Source organism: Etheostoma cragini, chromosome 13 (assembly GCF_013103735.1).
Source record: "Etheostoma cragini isolate CJK2018 chromosome 13, CSU_Ecrag_1.0, whole genome shotgun sequence".
Lineage (NCBI taxonomy): Eukaryota > Metazoa > Chordata > Actinopteri > Perciformes > Percidae > Etheostoma > Etheostoma cragini.
This window is the reverse complement of record NC_048419.1, coordinates 16,880,911-16,901,974: the sequence shown is the minus strand read 5'-3', so window position 1 is coordinate 16,901,974 and position 21,064 is coordinate 16,880,911. Positions and strand designations below refer to the sequence as shown.

The 21,064-nt window shown below is 38.7% G+C and overlaps 1 protein-coding gene across 1 annotated transcript in view; it reads right to left on the bottom strand.

The window, feature by feature from the left end:
* Positions 1-23: 23 nt before the first annotated feature.
* Positions 24-21,064, bottom strand: part of nsg2 (neuronal vesicle trafficking associated 2) — a 33,292-nt gene continuing 12,251 nt past the window's right edge. Inside the window, exons 4-5 of the mRNA XM_034890228.1 lie at positions 2,731-2,841; positions 24-457 (exon numbers count right to left, since the gene is read on the bottom strand). Of these exons, the coding sequence (XP_034746119.1) occupies positions 260-457; positions 2,731-2,841 (309 nt within the window). The 3' untranslated portion in view covers positions 24-259. The remainder of the gene's footprint in view (positions 458-2,730; positions 2,842-21,064) is intronic.

Sequence of the window (21,064 nt, the reverse complement as noted above, 5' to 3'; positions counted from 1 at the left end):
AAACTGGCGTGAGACCGGGTTGGGTAAATCAGAATATGACCTAGCACGTGCTTGTGTGTTCTTTTGTCTGCATGCATGTTTTCACTCTATATCTGCTTTATATAAGTAGCTGTTGTGGATATGTGTGTCTCTTTTGTCTATATCTTTAAATATTCCCCTACATGTTTGTGTGTTGCTGCGTCTATATCTGCCTGTGTCTGTATTTCTTCATGTCTGCATGTGTTTACAACACCCTTTAACCATTAACCATTCAGCTAACTCAGTGACCCTCATCGCTTGGCGGTTTAGCATCGTGCTGCTGCCCTGCCGCCCCTCCAGGAAGCCAGGGGGAGACAGAGTGTGAAGTGGTCTGCTTGGCCATGCTGTAGTGGCTGATGACTGTGTAGAAACGGCCCCTTGAATTGGCATCTTGAGCAGCGTAGTAGGCCTCCAAAGAGGCTGGGATACACCGCTTGTGCTGCAAGGGAGAAAGAGAACTGTGAGGTTCAGAACATTTATCAATTCATTCGATGTTAAAGGCACCTACGTTTTTCATAGGGCTTTCACAAAAATATTGAAATGCAATTTTTCTGACTCTGATTGAAAGTCTAGTTGTGGTGTGCATAGTTTAAACAAGATATGTTTGCAATGAGCATGATCACATATTTATCTTGTTTGTACATTAATAAAATAATGCAGTTGCTTGTTGTCGAGGCCCTCTCAAGGTTGAAACAAGCCAGTGGGAAAAAAATCATAGAGAATTGAATAAAAAAGTTCAGATATATTAAGATGTTACATTATTAGTATACTTGACATTACTCACTAATGTTCAAATATCTTTCTGATATTCAAACTGGCACGTCTAAAAAGCTAAAATCAACATTTGCTTGACAAACATAAAGGACAAGCTGCTTTGTGGTTTGTGTTATTAAAAAGAGTGCTCTTCTTTATATTTAGCTAAAAAATATATACTGTGTGGTTCCCAGTGAACACATTTTTCAGAAACAGAGAGAGAAAAAAAAATCTTTATTTTTATTCAAATAATGGCCAAAACCAGCCGAAAATGTCTCACGAGAATTTAAGATGATGGGGAAAAAACAGCCACAAGACAGTCTGTATACAATCCTGTTTTCATTAGAGAGAATTTGGAAGCGATAAAAGAAGCCATTTACATTACAGCTGTAGGAACATATATAGGGGAAGGGGAGATACAGGCCGTAATACTGTAATGTATTGCATATGCATATGTATTTTGAGTCCGTAGAGCATTAGAATGTGTTTGAGTGTGTTTACATTTACAACCTTGTGTGCAGTTGTGTGTTGTATGTGCAATACACTATTGTGTGAGTGTGTGCAAGTTTTTCTATTGACACGTTTGAACCCGATGAACACATCCATGTGACACTGCTAATAATACCTCTGCAGGCTGCAATCAGAGCCCCTGCAGAGGCTGTGGGCCTGAAACTAGATTTATACAACCTTAAAGACCAGGTTTGTCCAGTGACGCAGAATCCCAAGGTGACCTCTCACAAAGTACAGAGAAACTTATGTTTTAAGTGCTGTGCAGTTGAAATCTATAAGTACCAGGGAGGTATGGAGAGGCTGTCTGCATGCCATTTTTAAAAAAGTGTAGAGATTCAACCCTAATACTGTACATATCTGGGTAGCAGATTGTTTGATCAGAATGGGTGTTTAAGCTATTTCTTTTATGAGTTCAGCCATATAAATGGGGGGTTAGTGATCACAATGTGATAATTATTGTCAAATAGGCAGTTAGTTTAATTTTCATCCAATAGTTGACATGGCTAATGGCATATGAGAATAGCCCCAATGGAGTTTCTTTCTTTGGCTTCTGTGTCACGGAACAAAAGCCTAATATAACACTTGATTATACTGGTCATACCAAAATCACTGCTATCACTGAGTCATGATTGCCTGTCTTATCCTCTTCTTGTAACATGACCTCAGAAATGAGTAAAAGTAGGGTGGGAGTTCTTTTCTTTCTCCGATTGGAGACTGGTTTGTAAACCCACATTTTAATTTTTTTATTATTTAGATAGGAAGGGAAGCAGAGAGGGAGAAAGTAAAGGGCAGAGAGGATTTAAACAGCCAAGGATTAGTTCAGCACATAACCCCTCTGGCAAACTGTTGTTCTACACTTGGGTTTTTGTAAGGATTAAATAAATGATCATTACGGTGTTCTAATTAGTGAGCTTTAGAGTTGTTGGTCTGTGGATTTTGTCTCTTGTTTCACCTTGTTTCCAGTCTTTGCGCTAAACTAAACAAAGATAACCAGCTCCTGGGTCTCCCTTCATATTTAATGGACTTCTCATCTTACTATCCACCAAAAAGCAAATATTCCCAAAATGTTGAGCTTGCTTTAATTGCCAGAAAATAAAGGGGCAACACATTTTAATGAATTAATCCTTTAATCGTTTAAGCAAAAATGCCACCAGTATCTCAAATTTGTTGATTTTCTCCATTTTACATCATTGCCAATTTAACATATTTTGGTTTTAGACTGTTGGTTGGACAAAACAAGTGATATGACGATGTAACCCAGGGCTGATGAAAGTTGTGATGGACCGTTTGGGATATTTTATAGACTAAATAAATCAGAACTAAGATCTTAACTCATCCTGTGGATGCTAACATTCACACATAACTGCCCAACCCCTTGAATATCTCTGGGCTGTAAATAGTTGTGTTGTAACGCTGTAAAATATAATGTAGGCCACTTATGGGTCTTACCTTGTAAATGAATCCATCTGGGCAGGCGTGGTCATAGGTGAAGGCCTTATAAACCACCAAGAACACGATGCAGGCGAGGAAGGCCAAGGCCAGGATAATCAGAATAGTCACCTGGGGGGAGGACAAATGCTGGTCAGTGTGTGTGTGTGTGTGTGTGTGTGTGTGTGTGTGTGTGTGTGTGTGTGTGTGTGTGTGGCATAAGAAATGGTACAGTATGATGCTGCTGACTGAGGTGAATGGCTCCTCAAGGCCAGGTGTTCCTGTTGAGTTTCGTGATGGAGGACTAAGGTTGTGACACTGTACCAAGACCTGTGTGTTTTAGCATACTGCAGACCCTTTTTCACAACAGATTTGTGAAGGAAAACACAGCTTTAACTTATAACATTAACAAGGGCTCTTTTCTGTTCAAGCGTCCCAGTAAGTCTTGATAGTGAGCCACAATACCAGGACCTGGAAACTGAAGTACCTAAATGGAATTCAGCCATGTTTAAGTCCATCATTTCCATCATTCCTGTGCTTTTCCTGCTTTGAGATGTAAAAAAATATCTTCTGAGAAAACGGCTTATTGCATATATAAACTTGTAATTAGGTTTCTTAATAAATAATGGTTTCATTATTAAACACTTTCCACAGGTTCCATCCTCATTAAATTGCAGATGTTATTCAAAAGTAAAGATCAAAGCCCACTAAAGTTACTGCAGACTTGTCTCGGCACAAAGTCTTCTTGTAATCCTCAAAGATATTATCTCCTGTTATGCAGATGTACGTGATGTGAGCTTAATATAAAGGACTTCATTATGTCTAACTGGGTCTCTTTATAGACCTACTCAATTAGGACTACGCTGTAAATAATGTGTATCAAGTTGCAGTGGACTAATAGTATGATATTACATTCATTTGTATTATTGTTTTAATTTCAAGCAAATTGTTAATGAAAAAAACTAGCAAAATGAGTTACTGAAGTGTAGTTTTTAATGTGAGGGTTTTGTTTCATGAAATGTACAACAATTCCATTGCATTGAACATCAATTTGATTATTTACTCCGCTGAGGAAGGTTGCTGTGTTTGTCTGTTTATTGGTTTGTTTGTCTGTCTGTAGAATTACGGGAAAAACTACTGGCTCGATTTCTATTAAACTTGGTGGAAGTCTCAATCATGGGCCATGGAGAAACCCATTACATTTTGGAGTGGCTATAAATCACAGGGTATCAATGATGGTGATTGCAGATACACACTACACTAATTTTCCCTTTAGTTTACATAATGAAAACGGGCATTTGTGCTGCATTCATGTGGTCGTAACAATCAGACTGGGAAACTTCACACTGCGTTAACATTGTGTAATAGTATAGCATGGCATGCCCGGCTGGAGATCTGCGCTCTCTAAGTGCCTTTTCATTTTTTTCTGTGATTTGCATACCTTTTTCCATAATATTATACATAGTATATCACCCAGCCGTTAATGAAAATCCACACTGACTCTGCCGTTAATGATCATGATGGTGGAAAAAAAAAAGAATTTTGGTGGTCCTTTTAAAAAAAAAATCAACCTCATGAATCCATCCACATCCTTCTTGGCTACTCAGTGCACTCAATTCACCGAGAGAAGCCTATTGCAAGAACCAGAAGAAAGCCTTTCTGATTATAAATACACAGGTGCGTTGCATTTTTTTGAAACTGCAAAAAAACTGGAACTAACTAAAACATTCTGATTAGTCTTCACAATATGGAACTAAAGTATGAAGTGTTATCAGCATTTACTTGGACAGAATCAAAATACATCTGCAGTGTGAAAAATGCCTAATAGCAGCCAAAAGCAGAGCTGATCTAAAATGATGGAAATAACTCATTTATTTATTGTACCGATGCAAATAAAAATGCCTCTGTATAATTTGAGGCGAAATATTAATTTCCCTGGCAGGCTAGACAATGTTGTAGTAAAGCAGATTAAAATATAAAAGGATTTATTTCCTCCTACTTTCTACTTGACATCGTGATTGGATGCTTCTGAGTGAGCATTTAATTAGAATTATGCAAATCAAGTGCAAAGGATGGTTGTGTTTAAAAATTTTATTATCTGCCAAGTCACACATGCCAATGTGTGTTGTGCACGCAGACGCTTGCATCTGCACGTGTGCATGTGCCTGTTTCCCCCACACGCTCCAAAATAAAAAAAGTTTCCATTAAAAAGTCTGATTTATCCCAGTGAGTGAGCTGAATAAAAAAACAGTATGTTCCATAATGGATGGTTTCTAATTTCCAGTTTCCATTTCAATTCCCACATTAAAGTCCTTCTTGATTTACTGCTTTCTATATGATCTGTCTCTGTGATATGTCAGAGCAATTACACATGGGTGTGATCATTAGTCTCCATCAGTGTTATGGGGGTGGACAGGGACACGCAAGCTAAGTGACTGTTTACTTGGTGTCAACTAGGGGACATGACTCTCAGCCTTGGTTGCTGCTGACACTCTGTAAATTACTTCCACACATCACACACTGCAATACATCACAATGGCGCATTTAAAGTCATGGGGACTTGCCTTTTGGAGGCGAAATAAAAGTCGAATAACTGATTAAGACCCACCCTGACCCCCTTTTTGATAGTCATGCACAGGAAACGGCTTACTAAGGAGGGGGATTAGTGTAAAGCTCCTCGTATCATGCACCGAGCAATCAGTGTTTCATGCATTCGGAGACACAACTTTGCGTAGACACTTTGAAACCTGAAACAAAGACTAAAGTTGCCAATGACTAAAGAACTAAAATTGACTCAATTTAAACAGCAAAGCATTTGTGTGGCCAACTCATCTGAAACATTAATTCGCCCAATTATTTATTGAATTAAACTGCCTTCTTTAAAATATAAAGTATGTTCTGACCACTCTTTAATGATGTCTGGAATTAGAACTAGATTAGTGGTATTAATCCTGGCAGGGAAAGTGTAGCCTATGGTAATGTTCGGTGACACTTCCATTGTAAATTCAACATAGCAGCAGCAGTCAGAGCAAAAGTTCAGGCCTGAACATACCCTGCCCTTTGTTATAGAAATGATCGCTCTAGAATCCCTGTTGATGCAGCCACGGCCACGTGGTGTATAAATCCATTAAAAATCTACCCTGACCTTTCTCCATTATTCATAATCCGGCTGAACTCAGCAGTAAACCTTAGGAAGTCGTTAGGGTAACGCTATAGCTCAAGAATGAAGACTCCCACACATCCCACTACATTTATTTGCCAGTATCTACTGGACTGATGCAATATACTCTATGATACGATAATGCTCTTATGCTTCTGATAACAGCTGAATCTGTACCAAGGGGGCAGCCACATTAAACATAGAGCAGAGTAGAATAACACAGTAGAATCCAATGTAAGAGAATTGGCTTTTTTGGTAAACACAAGCTTATGATAACTCCCATCATGGCAGCTTCTCCCAGCCACATCAACATCATCCTTTTTTTCTGTTGAACACAGTCTAGTGCTGTCTTGTCATTAGCGCGCCACTATGTGCCATCCTACACCACTATCACCACCAACACAACTATCATCATGCTTGCTATGTGTGCCCCAGATAACAGACAGGTGTTTGTTTTTTGTGGATGCAGGTACAGTAAAAGCACAGCGCGCTGCGATAATTTGAACAAAGAGCACTGTGTCCTTAGCAAGAACTGGCTCCATTAGTAATGACTGGATTGAAAGCATAACAGGTGACCATGCCTGCTGGGCTTTAGTTGTTTGACCTAATCCACCCAGGGCCGATAGAAACCTGTTGTTTCTATGCACATGGATTCATTCACATAGTATTTAAAGCTGCACTGAGCAAGGATTTTAAAAATGCATTTCACCAACATCTCCCTGTGCATTTAAACTGTTTGCCCCATGAAACTGGAACTGACCAATATAAACTTGAGAGCAAAATGAAAAACTACAAACAAACAAAAACTAATCAGTATACTCCCTTGCCTCTATGCTGCATTGTACTGAACGTGATCACACACATGCTCACTGTTTTTTATGCAGCATCACATCTGATTTCAAGGTACTTACGCTTATTTTATTCAACCAGGAAAACCTTAAGTTAAAATATCTACATTTTAAGAGAGTCATAGTTAAGAGCAAGAATAATAAGTTACAGACAACATAAACAAATTAACTGACACTTACAGTAACAAATATGTATTGAACAATGTGAAAAATGCTGATCAGAATTTTCTGCGGCCCTACTTAATGTAATCTATCTGCTTGTTTGGGGATCCCTGGATTTAAACCTGCTAAAGTACACATTTTAAACATTTTAAGCCTTGAGTGGCCCTCATTGAGTTACACTCAAAACTATTCTTGGTATAATCATTCACAGAAAAGAAAAGGAGCTAATTTTTACATCTAAGAAGCTAGAACTGGGGGAAATTGGGCATTATTGTGTTAAAAATTACATTTAATTGTATATCAAAGTTGTCTATTAACTTTATTATACTGCATATTTTCATGTACATATTTCCCCATCCTTTGTTCTTGCGTCACAGAGTGTGCAGCTGTGTATTATGGAAAAAGACAAACAATCATACCAGATTATAAAACATCCAGCAGGATTGTTCCTCTCTCATTTCCCATTGCAGAATAAGCATCTATAGTCTACCTACTGTTTATGTTTACCAATATCTTTTATAACGCACACCACTTGCTCATTTTCCCTACCGCTGCCTCTATTTGGATTGTAGAAAATACTTGATTTATAATTGATAACGTACACAAATACACTTCCCTTTGATTATGTCTGGCTGCACAGTGCCACATAAGTTCAAAGGCAGTTTCCCTAATGGATGTGCTTCTTCACAGCCTATTTCACCCCCATTCCACATATGATTTCTCTCCTCTTTTTTCTTGCCTATGTAAGAATGCAACACACCGCCCTCACTCTCACTGCTGGATCTTGACAGGCCATATGGGGGAGCAGACACTTCCTAACATTGGCTCGAGGAAAAGATGAGAATGTGTAAGAGTGTGTCTGAGAGAGAGAAAGGGATGGTGGGTGTGTGACAGGAGAGGGGTCCTAGAGAAAAATGACGCTGATAAAAACAGATAACGGAGTGGCAGAGGGAGCAAAGTGAGAAATAAAGGAGGAGATGACAGAGACAATAAAGTAGCGACAAAAGACAGACAAAGAACGAGTGATGGAGATCCAGAGGCAGATAGAGAAGCTTGTTCCTTCTCTTGGTAGCAGACAGACGGACAGACAGGCAGGCACGCAGGCGGGCAGCCAACACAATTGAATATCGGTTGATGCATTAATTAATACATCACGGATGGAAGCATAAACAATTATTTGTCATTCATCTTCTTGTTATCCTCTGACACCTTCTCCATAGCAACACAAAAGGCAGCTCAATCCACCAGGTCTTGGATTATGTTGTGCTGCTCTACAGTGAAACCTTGTGCTGACATGTCGAGATACATGCATTAAAAAAAGCGCAAAAAGCTATTAATATCAAATTAGAAAGGTTCTAATATTAAATACATTTAATATTGGCTGTAATAACCTCTGATGCCTTTAGGGAAGTTTGTTGATTAATGAAATTAATGAACTTGGTGACAGGGTGAGCTAGTGCGGAGAGAAAGCATCCCCTTAAAAAATACATTGGACAAAAAAAAGCTTAAAGGTCACTGGTCAGATGCATGTGGCAGCAAAAGACGGTAAATGTTCACCAGATTTGACTTCCAACCCTAAACAACAGACAAGTGAGAGCATTGGCCTTCAACTATATCCAATATAAAAACATTGTGCTCACCATGTTCATTGGAAAATGGTTATATTATAACCTCTGTTGTAAATATCCATCAAAGTTTACTGGTATAAATTTGCACACAGTTTTATTTTTTGTTCTTTGAGGTATTAGTACCAAAATTACAAATGCTCCCACAAAGAGTGGTTTTAGGTAAGACAAAAAGGTCCAGGCTGCTCAGGAAGTTCAGTCAGATGATTGAAGGTGCTCTTTGAGTTCCAGAATTCAATTAAGTATAGAACAAAAGGAAATCCAAGGCACTCTTCTTCAAAATTATTTAAAAAGCCTTTATTTTACCGGCTATTTCATTTCGAAGACATGGGGAGAAGCAGCCCACGCATAGCGGCATAAACAGCCTTCTTCAGGGTGTGGGTTTAGGTAATTGGATGTCATCTGAACTACTGGATGGTTTACATCACGTTTGATCACCCCAACCACTAAGTCTGATGTCTTCTGGGAAAAAGGGGGTATTTGTCAAGTAAAAATGCCTAAGGCAGACAAACCTGCAAAGGTTTTGGAGGTTTTTCTGTTTTATTTCATTGTAAATTTCATATATGCAAGATTAAAACTGTTGAACCAGTCTAAACAAATAATTTGAGGACTATGGGCTCTGGGTACATGTGTGGGCATACTGTGTATATATTTAATATATTATTTTTATTTTGATACTGTTTTCCTGCAGTTTATAAAGTAAGTCGCAGATAGTTCAAATAATTGTCGCAGACGTAATCCTAACTACGACATCAGAAAAAAACTCTAAAATTAAAAAATATTCTTTGTTCATTATTTTCTCTGGAACAAACCAATCTAGCCTCAATATATAACAGGGGAGATCTGTTCTGCTCGAGACACTAAGCCCTCACCTACAGTACTAATGTATGAGTGTTTAAGTCAGGGATCAGCTACCTACATAAAAATGTAAATGAAATATTCTCATGTCCTTTAAGGCAGTTTTGTAATGATGAAATTAATGAAGCGAGTGACAGCATGCCTGTTAGGGAAAGTGGTTGGAAACTACAACCGATAACTGAAAGGTCATAGATATGATCCCTGTGTATCCTTGAGCAAAACACAGAGCCCCTAGCTGCTCTGTCACATGGAATATAAATGCGCAGGTTGTGAAAAAGGACGTTAGGTAACTGATGCAGTCTGGGACAAGACAGCAGTGACCCTTTGGGCTCCAGAAGATGTTTCTAAACCTTGTAATTTTTCAGTGGTGGAAGAGGTTTTCAGTTCCTTTACACAAAACTCCACTACGTCTAAAAGTCCTGCATTCAAAATCCTATTAAAATAAAGGTACAGCAGTATTATAAGAAACATGTACTTAAATTAGCCTATTCATTGAAAAAGTTCAGTACTCAAGTAAAACAATTTCCCTTGTAACCGATATATACAGTATATATATTTAGTATTATATTAATACTGATGCATTAATAAGTATTTTAATGTTGTATATTGAGCTATTTCTAACTACTTTTATACAGTTCTGTATAGTCCAATGGTTCCCAACCTCCTGAGTTGGGCCCTTTTAAAGGGTCACAAGGTAAATCTGATTGGTCGAGGGGTCGGGAGATGATTAATAAGATTTGTTATGATCAATCAAATTATGATATACATTTTTATGTAAAACCATCATAAACGGTTTGGAGGAGAAATCATTGACAACTGAAACCTTGTTTTTTATGAAGGACCATACGTTGAAAAGTTTGAACACCACTGGTTTAATCCTTAGCAATGCATTGCCTTTTATAATATATAAGCTTATGATATGGTATATGGTTTACATAATAGGATGAAAAGTAACTGTTGTTGTTACATCAATGTAGTGATGTAAGACATACGATTATTACCTCTGAAATGCAGTGGAGTAGCGGTAAGGAAGAAACTTGATTCGGTGGAACACGTGTACGTTCAAAGGTTGTTTTAGTCGTGCAACAGAAAACTCTGAATGGACAGATAGTCTAGCTAGCTGTGTGGATTTACCTTGCAGAGATCTGAGGAGCAGTCAACCATAGTCCTAAGAAATCAACCAGAGTTAAAAATTACAACACAAAGTAAGCGGACGGTAACAGGATTTCTGGCTGAACAAGAGCAATCCTGGAAGTGGAATGTCGTGGATATAGACTAGGTAAATTGCATTAAAAACAAAAACAAGCACCTAAAACTATGTGTATGTATTAGTTTGGTTTTTAAACTTATGTCCAGAAACCAGCATTTCTGAATTGATATTTCTGCTGTATGTGAGAAGAGCTCACTTTCTTCATTGATTTTTTTCTAGGATAAGTTTTGCAGAGGTGACTGCTAATCTCTTTGCCCTTAAAGCATTCTCTTTGTTTTGAGTCAGTGAAACAGAAGACAACTCTCAAAGCAACTCTCTGGGGAGCCAGCTACCTCAGAGCGGAGTATCTGAGACCGGGCAGGGGGATGTCAAGGAGACCGTGTACAGGGATTGGGGCTCTCGAGGACTGGCTATCCGGTTGAGATGAGCACAGATAAAGTAGTGTGGCAACAAAGTACAAACACTCCACTGTCAAAATGCATTACCTCTCCAATGGAAACACAAACTGTTCAAATATAAACCTGACAAAACACAAGATTTTCTTCAGATGTCAGGTCAGCTTAAGCCTGCACACAAGAGCCCGTCTACCTCCGAGCTTTGCAGGAGGTTTTGTGAGATGTCATGTAGTGAGGTCATAACGCTACATGTTCCATAAACAATCAATAGAACATGCACTGATTGAATACTTGCGCAGTGCTCGTGCTGTTTTTCTTTGTATGTGAGGGCATGTCATGTCAGATCTACCATTTCATATAAAGGTCACAGGCAGGCACGTGCACACATCCAAAGGGGCTTGAGCACCTGCCCTTTTACTTCCTCATTTGTTTTTATTTTTATTAACAAACATACCCTATAAATATTCCTTCTTGCACACAGCTTCTTTGTCAAAAATATGTATTTCTTGAATTAAAATAATCTCTCTCTCTCTCTCTCTCTCTCTCTCTCTGCGATGCGTCTCCTCGCAGCAGTACGCCCCCCACACACAGACACCCACAGAGAGAGGCAGGCAGAAACCTAACCAGAAAGTTTTTGTCTTGTGTGGAGGTGAGTGGTGATGAACAAAAGACTAAGCAGCCAATGCTTTGAGTTTACAGCTAATTACCCAAAAGACCAAACAAATAGTTAACTTCTGTCTTGCTAACATGCATGAGCTACTAGCTTATGTAATAAGTCCCTACAGGCTAATGTACTGTACTTATTGGAGAAACTTCATCTGAACAGCTACAGTCAAATCTGTGCTTTACGTCATCATGATTGCCACAGTGATATGCAAATAAGGCGTTAACAAATTAAAAGTTTCTAATTTGCACATATTTGACAAGTCAGGTTGAACAAGGTTATTTTAGAAGAAATCTACAGATGCAGCCTAAAACAAATCCCATATAAATACTGTATGTATTTTGGAAGATTTATTTCCGTTCGAGTAAAAGAAGATGAAGACATTTCAACAATTCAATATAGATCAACATAGATCAACATTTCTAAATTGACCACAACATGGAAAAAAGTTCCCTGGATTAAACAGTAACTTCCTCATTTGGATTGTAGGCTGCTCATCTTATAATAACCTTTTTTTTTTCATTATTGGTGCAGTGTAAAATGTGTAAAATGAACACACAATTGCAACAACAGCCTTTTTTTTCAGTTTAGTGTGAAAGCTCTTTTTGAGATTTTTCGAATCTCAAAAAATTAGTGTTACCAAAAAATGTAAACTGATAATTTACCATATAGAAAAACAACAAAACTATGTCCCTCACCTTGGTGCTGTCACTTATTCTAGATATATACTTGAAACTAATAGCATAGAAAACATGCACATTGTGGCAGAGTTTGTGATCAACCTGGTCAAAACAAAAATGTATCTATCTGTGTGAAGTGATTATTTTGTTTAAGTATTTATTAAATAATTGAATAAGGGAAACAAGAAAAATTGGCGGAATTGTGTTAATATGTACTGTATGTACAATCAAAAATAAATAGTTATTTATTAACTATTAGGCCGTTTTTTTCCTTGAGCTCCTGCCGCCATGCCTGTGCACATCCCTGGTCACATGTATGCAATAAGTTAACCAGCTCATTCTGTAAAGTTACATCGGAGTGTGCGTTGATGCTAGCAGTCTTACATCACACAGTTCAAGAATTAAGACAGATTTGGTCATGTTTACCACTTACACTAAAAAAATACAGAAACACACAAGATAACAGTTGTTATTCTATCTGGTATGAGCACATAATCTCCCCTTCTCTCTCTCTCTCTCTCTCTCTCTCTCTCTGTCTCTGTACAGACCGATCTCATAAAACAGCGTATGTATGACACGCCAATATGTCATTATTGGCGTGTTTAGGTTGTTTATGAACACTTTTGTGCCTCTATTGACTTGCATTATCTTTATGAAAATCCGCATAGGGAGGTTGTTTGGAGTGGTGGAAGGGACTCCTTTGTGAAGAGACTTTCACCCAGGAGACTGGGGATCGTGTTCCATGTGTTAATTTTTTTTACTAAAGCCAACCCCGTTCTTCTTTTTCTGAACCCGGACGGTTCTTCGCTTCCTAAACCCAACCGTGTGTCACATTTCCTAAATTCAACCGTTGCTTTTTTCTCGCGATAACACGGCAACTGGCGTGTATGTTTACGTCCGCTGTATACAGCGTAGACATACACGTGGATAGCTCAAAATGCATTCAAATAACACGCCACTTGGCTTAAGAAAGTTGGCGTGTATGTTTATGTCATGATTTCATGCTGCTCTGTGACTGTGTGTACACGCCCATAGCTGAATAACTCTGTACATAAACGTCCTCTGCAGCTTAGTCCCAAAAAGTGCAGTAAGAGTTGTTGAATTTTCTTTTAAACCATTTTGACCATTGCACTGACTTGCAGCAGCAACGTGAGGCCTCTGCTTCCTACAGAATGTGTTTAAACTATATGTTTGCAGATCTGTGCAGATTATGGTCGCCGCAGTTCAACAATTACAGTTTTTAATCATCTTAAACCACAACATCACATCCATATTAGTCAATTTGACTTGTAAAAATCAAACCTTTTTTAAACTGAATCACAAAGGAGCCAACTGCACTGATGATTAGCTGGCAGACAACAGACTTGAATCCTGCACCCTAAAAGATAACATGCTGTCTGTCCATAGTTAGTTGGCGTATTTTGAAGAGACTGGAGCGGACTCTTTACAATCTCTATCATGAAATCGTCTGTGTGTGTGTGTGTATATAGATAGAGTTATTGTGAGTTTATATGTCCTCTAATGCTGCTTTGCAAGAAGACATGTCATTAAGGAACATCAAAAGTATTTCTCTCACATGCTCGCAGATTTCTATGAGTTCAGTAGCAAGTGAGACAGTACATGTTCAGCAGGAGATAGATGCTAATTATGCTAATGAATCTCAATTAAGCAAGGTCTCTATGGAGACAAATCTTCAAAAGGTTTTGTCAGAGCACCCTGTCATATTGGTTAGAGAAGAATGTGCTCTTGGGGTATAGACTCCAAATCAAATAGCAGGTGGGCTTAAAATGACAGAAATGAGCAACAGAAAAGAGACAATACGGAAAATGCATAAACAAGAGCGCAATGAATAGACATCACGTTTATATTTTCCAGGGTGGCTCCATCATCATGGTGGTCCATGATGATGCTCAGTTGCTCTTAAAATATGATCTGAAATCTAAACTGTACCCTCATACCTATGCACTGAGGAAATAGGCAATACCAATCAATAATTAGGACAAATTCAAATGCATCCTCAATAATGTGAACACACGAGCGCTCACACACAAAAAAACACTCAAACAAACACTAATTATGAATCAGTAATAGTTCCCTAACGAGACACTAAACATCTGGATTCCATTTGCTAATCAGGTCCTGTACTCTGCTGGATGAAGATGTTGCAGGAGAAGAGATATTATTAATGCAAGTAACCGCCTCTACACAGGCACAAACGCACGCACACATGCTCACGAGCACGCACGCACGCACGCAAACACACACACACACACACACAGGACACTTTGCACACCTCTAAAATGTTGTTTACATCATAAGACAAGGTTCATTACTCTAATGTATCCCCTGCTTCAAGTCTCCTGGGAATGTTTTATGTTCCTGCATATGTTCCCCAACTTGGTGCGTGTGTGTGTGTGCGTGCGTGCGTGCGTGCGTGCGTGTGTGCGTGCGTGTGTGCGCAGAGCAATTTGCAGTGTCTACAAAACTAAAATTTGCTTCAGGTAAACAATGGGAATGCCATGAGAATCTAACAATCCTGCTGTTACAATCACAAGACAACGTTGTTCAGAGAAGAAATATAAGAAATGGAGTTGAGTAGACAGATAGAAAGGATTGTTACTTGTACTCTAAGTAAGTAAATGTAGAGATTTGAGTGAGGCATAGGAATCCAGTGGGGAGAGGACAGTGTGAGGATTTGTCTTGAAAAAGAGTCAAAAAGATGATGGGGAGCGACTTTAAGCTGCCTGCTGCCCTAATACATCATTTTTACTGTTTCACAGTCAGTTGAAAGTGTGGAGAGTCAAGTATGTCAGTCAACGCGCTTTACAGTTAAAAAACAATGTTCAGAATATGTGGTTTTAAGCCTGAAATTATAGATAGGGGAGCTGAAGGAACATAATAATTATGATAATAGAACAGAAAGACAATTTAGAATACTCATAATAAATAAAGACAGTGATATTGCTGATGGCTGGGCTGCAAAACAGCATGAGTAACATAGAGAGATGGTTGGATCGATTGCAAGGACAGATGTTAAAGTCAGAGAAAAAAAAGAGAAGTGGAGGGTTAGACTAGTCATCCTAATTGCTCCCATGGCTCAGCTTGTCAGAACTACAGCAGCAAAGTGAAGGACTCTGGCTGAGGACAGGGAGCACAATGTCCGCTAGCTATCTTTTATTATTTTCAAGATAGTGACCTCAAAGCCTGTTTTTTTCTTTGGCTCATGTCTCCTTTTCTATCAACCTGAAATTGACTGGCCATGAACCGAGCATGCTCTTTTGAGCAATAGGAATTTGTTCTTTGAGTCTAATCTGCTTAAAACCCATCATATCTGCACATGGCTTCAATTAAAAGATTACATTTAAATCCCACAGTCTCAAAGGTAACAGCAATGATAGCCGCTTCAAATCTGATCAACCCACACAACTACAGATGAGGAAACGTGGTTTACAGTATATCTAAGCTATACTTTTGTAAACTTTTAAAAATCTTATTTGACTCCATTTAGTGGTGTTTGGAAAAACTAAAAAACACTCAACACAACTTAGCTAAACAACAGCCTGCATTCATCATAATATGCATGTGGTATTTTTTCAATCAAGTAATACCAACAGGTCATGAAAAAAAGCCTTATCTTGCAATGTTAACACATCTTTTAAATATTGCTCATTGATCAGCACCAAACACCAATTACTTTTTCCTCTGGCAATGGCCTAATTTTCCACCCCATTTTGTTGAAATATGCTCACAAGTTTAAATATATCCTGCTGGCTATTAAAACAAAAGGCGAAGATGATAATTATGCTCACAGGCAGTTTCCAACCAGCCAATTATACCTAAAGATACTGTGACTTGGTATGATCCTCTCACTAAGAATCTGTTAAAACTGGATTAGACTAGATTGTGTTGTGTTGTCAGAAATCCTTTTTTGCCTTGGCAACCCCTGACAACTGAGTTAAAATTTTCTGTACAAAAGAGTATGGATGCAACAAAACAAGGCATGATGGTCATCTTAGATGGATTTAGGATTATTTTTCAGTAATCACTAATTTGATTCTCTATTTGACCTTTAGGAAAGTGCAGCAATATATTATTCAAGAGTTCCTTGTTTATTGAATGGCTAAAAGATGATTTATATGTACTAGGGATGCACTATTAATCAAATTGTAATCACGATCACAATTTTGGCTTCCCACAATCAAATTTGCTTGATCAAGCAATATTTAAATGCGTCATTTCATAGAACGCTCTGATTTTTTTTGCCAAGCCCATCTACCGCTCTGTAAACCACAATCTGATCATGTCCCAATCAGAGTTGTTCCCTGCAACGCGCAGCTTAGTTTCTAGATGTAGACAGTCACAGAGGACAGAGTAACGGGAGGAAAATTCCACAACAGTTAGCAGTCGGTCATACATCAGTCACAAGGTTTTCCAGTTTACTAGTAAACACAACATTTTGTCCCGTCTGTGTTGTTTTTCAGACAACAGCAGTGACCAGTGCTAGTAAGTGTCTGTTAGCTCACAGTGCTCCAGGGTGCGACTAACATTTTTTGTCTTACCGGTGCTAATGTCCTCGCATCAGCTGCCTCTACACGAACGAAGCAATGCTGTTTATATCGATATGGTTTAATTTTGCGTTACACGAATACAACATGGAGAGACACAGCGGCCGCCGGTCCACTATTATTAACACAGCTGTATAATGTTAAGCATGAGTGGCAAACCTGTATTTGTACCAGTGTTTCTGCCGATAAATCTGCTATTGTGGCCGCCACGTCAAAAAACCCAGAAGAAGTTATTGAATGATAACTTCAGTTTGTAGAGTAATAGCGTGTGAGATGGCGCTGCTGGACCTGGGAGAGACATGTGACCCATGGCCAAAATATAATAGTTCATAAAAATGCAGCGCAGTGACGATACAGACATTTCATACACACGACATAGCCTATGTGACTATAAAATTTGTTTTGGTTAAAATCAACAAATAATCGTGATAATTAATTGTGATCTCAATATTGATCAAAATAATCGTGATTATCATTTGGGCCATTATCATGCAGCCCTAATATGTACTGTGTATGTATTCACATCTGCTTACAATGATGGCAGACGGTGATTGAAGTCTGCTGTCCTTTGAGGTTCTGCTTGATGTGGGATCTCTAACAACAAGTAGAGCAGAACAGAAGCCATCTGGACTTATAAATCATCCCAAATATCACTCACACAGCAGCGATGTCTGTCTCTGTTGTTTTCTGTCTGCCTGCCTTTCTATCTGGTCCTGAAGATTGTGAGTTGTCTCTCCGTCCGGCCTGTCTGAGAGTCTGTCAGTTTCACAGGGGACCATTTTGCAGTGACAAATGACTCAGACTTTACTCGGCATTGGGACGCCAGGCTGATCTAACCAGGACTGTTTGTGGTTCAGTGGAGCGTGAAGACGCACGTACGGCACCATCCAGCTGAATGCTGGTCTTGCTTTACAATTTTTAGCCTGTTACCAGCATCCTCTTCCTTTCTGTTTAACACTGATAACCAAATCTTCTGCTCACATAAAGTCAATACAACCATCATATTCAGATGAGGCGTAAACCGAACGTTGCAGCCTCAACCGATTCATTATTTAACAGTCAGCAAGTCAAAGTGTGTGTACTTGAAGTGTGTCTGTACAAGCCAAGGAGGCTAGGGATCACATCTGGCTAGTTCATTTTATCAGAAGCCAATTTTGAACAATAAGATGTCTGAGAATATCTGCCAATAGGAACGGGCATGGTAATAACAGAAACTGTGAGTGAATGAGTGAGTGAGTGGTGTTTGTGTGTGTGTGTGTGTGTGTGTGTTTTAAACGTTGAAAGATGCCTCCAAGTATTGAATTTGATGAATTTGCTGCCACTAATTGTTGGCTTTTTACGACACGATAAAGAGGGAGAGAAAAAAGTGTGAGCTGGACAGATGATGAGAGGGAGAGAAATCTAATCCGAGTAAAGCATAGAAAATCTGCTCTGGATAGGATATTACGACATAATGTACATAATTATGCTAAATAAAACGTTACATTCATTATTAATTTAACTTTTTTTCGTCAAAATTGTATATCCGAATACAATACACATTTTTCTATAGGCTCACTCTGTCACTTTAAAAAAAAACACTTCCAGTGCTAGTTCCATGTTTTCAGAATTTTGGATAGTCCTCATGGCCGTGTGACGAGGGCTAGGGAAAGTGGCAGAACAGGCTGTGACCGAACTCTGATCCAACGGAATCACAACTGTCAGATTGACAGCACTCCAGCCCAATAAAGGGCACACCAGGGGGTATTATCTTTCAGGGGGGTTTGGTGCCCGTGCTCCCCTTCTAGCCCCGACCCTGTACATCAGGACAAATTTCAAAAGTGTCCACTATATTGGTTTACAGCCATTTATGACCAAGTACCTCTAAAACGTATGCACTCCCATCAGCCTCAGATTAACTTTGTTTATGGAACTAACCAAATGATAGCATGCTAACATGCTAAACATTATACCTGCAATTATTCTGCATGTTAGTATGTAAGCTAGCTCAAATATAGACTCACAGAGGACATTAAGTGGCTTTAGAAACTTAGAAAAAATAAATCAGGGAATGGAAAGTGTACTTTCAATCATTAATAAGAGTAAATCTGATAAACATTAATAGTATAATATTCAGAATGTTTTAAAAAATACCATTTGCGGCACACAACTCTGTACTTAACTAGTTTATTATTTCATTTACTTCCTTACAAAAGATTTAGTAAAGATAGATTTAGTAAAGTGTGATCGTCAGTGTCTTCATGCAGCCGGAACATTTAGATGCATTGGGACATCAAATTCAAATGAAAATATGTTGAAACAAATCAAACAATTAAATATGCAATAGTTTTAAATTTATAGATAAGAAAAAAAGAGGACCAGTGGGAGTTAATACTCGCATACAAACACAGTTTGATCTCTGTCTTCATAACACTTGCTGTATACCAAGTGCAGCAGAGGAGTTTAGATACTGGTGCTCCCACACCAGCCAAAATAAAGTATCTGCCCTCGTCTTCCCCTCCCTCTATGTTATTCCTTCTTCAACAGCACATAAGGTTCAGCATATTATAGTAATGCTGAAAGTAAATCAATTGTTCCCCCATTATTCACTTGAATGTGTGTGTGTGTGTGTGTGTGTGTGTGTGTGTGTGTGTGTGTGTGTGTGTGTGTGTGTGTGTGTGTGTGTGTGTGTGTGTGTGTGTGTGTGTGCGTGTGTGGTGTGTGTGTGTGTGTGTGTGTGTGTGTGTGTGTGTGTGTTTGTGTGTGTGTGTGTTTAACTGAAAGCTGGCAACTGCTATCCCCTGTAATGAGCGTACTTTTAGTCATCCATACAAAACAAGGATGAACAATAAATGGAATTGGAGGCTGTGCGAGGTTACGAAAGACAGCAGTAATTACCTCCAACCTGAAAAACATTGAAGGTTTTTTGTGGAGGCGGCAGATTGCCGCAAAGCTTTTATCAGAAGGCGAGGTGGAGGTAATAATGGGATAATTGCTTTGGACTATTGCTGTCTCTCCCTTTTGCTACCTGCACAGGCTTGCTAACTTCTGCTGGCACCGAGTGGGTTCAGCTTGGCAGTAACGTTGCTGTCACGTGGTCACTGTCTGTGTGTGCATGATCAGGTTTTTGTTGGAGTGTCAGTCCCTGAGTGGGTGTGTGCACGTGGATTTGAAGTGTCTGTGTGTGTGTGAAGGTGAGAGCCAACCAAGTACACCATGTTTTCTGGGTAGCAAGCGGGCCAGAAACCAAGCAGTACAACACAAATTAAATCTCGCTTTCATCAATCTTTACACCTGCATCTCTCAATCCCTGCCCTACTGTGCCAGACTAATCCTTTCCTCTCTTCCAAGTCCTGGTTTTCAGGGATGCTCTTCATGGCATTTTTTCTTCATAAGAAAGTGTGCAGTTAGGCATGGTGGCAAAAATGGAAGCAAAAGAGAAGAGATGTTTTGCAGAAAAGGTAATGAGCTGAATTTATATGAAAAAATACGGCAAATACCACAAAACGGCAGCTTTCCTCTATCCCAATATTCATCCTTCATTCCAATTTTGATATTTATATATTTTTTCCATTTTCACATTGTCGACAAGGACATATCTAAAAAAAAAACTCACTAAATTAATTTCTTTTCTTCTGTCTCGTAGAAATCAAAGGATGGTCAGTGATGATCTGGCAAGTCACACGAGAAATTAAATTATTATCACTAAGAACTATAAAATTCACCACAAATGCGAATAAATAAATAAAGATGAAATGAGGAAATCATTTTTAACTTTAATAAAAATGCAGCCTTAACCCATAATAGATTATACCATACTATAATAAACTTCAAATGAAGTAGTGTGTTGTGTTACATACATAAATTCATCTTTATGAATGAACTTAGGTATTTATGTTTAATTCTACGTGACTCAAGCTACAGTAGATGTTTTGCAAACATTATAAATGTCAACAGACTAAACTCGGTCCCACTGAGACCTCTCCAGGTTCAGTTTAAACAACATGCAGCTTGTAGTCTTTATTTCAGATAGTTATGAGGGGGGGAATGTGCTCTCCTAGGTTTGTTAATGGAACAAAACAACTAGAGGGAATACACTGTATGTCAGGTTGGAGGGGAGTAATCAGAAAAACAGAGAAAGAAAGGGAGGGAGGAAAATAAAACTAAGGCGGCAAGGGCAAGAACAAGAGTAGGGAAGAGGGAGGGGAC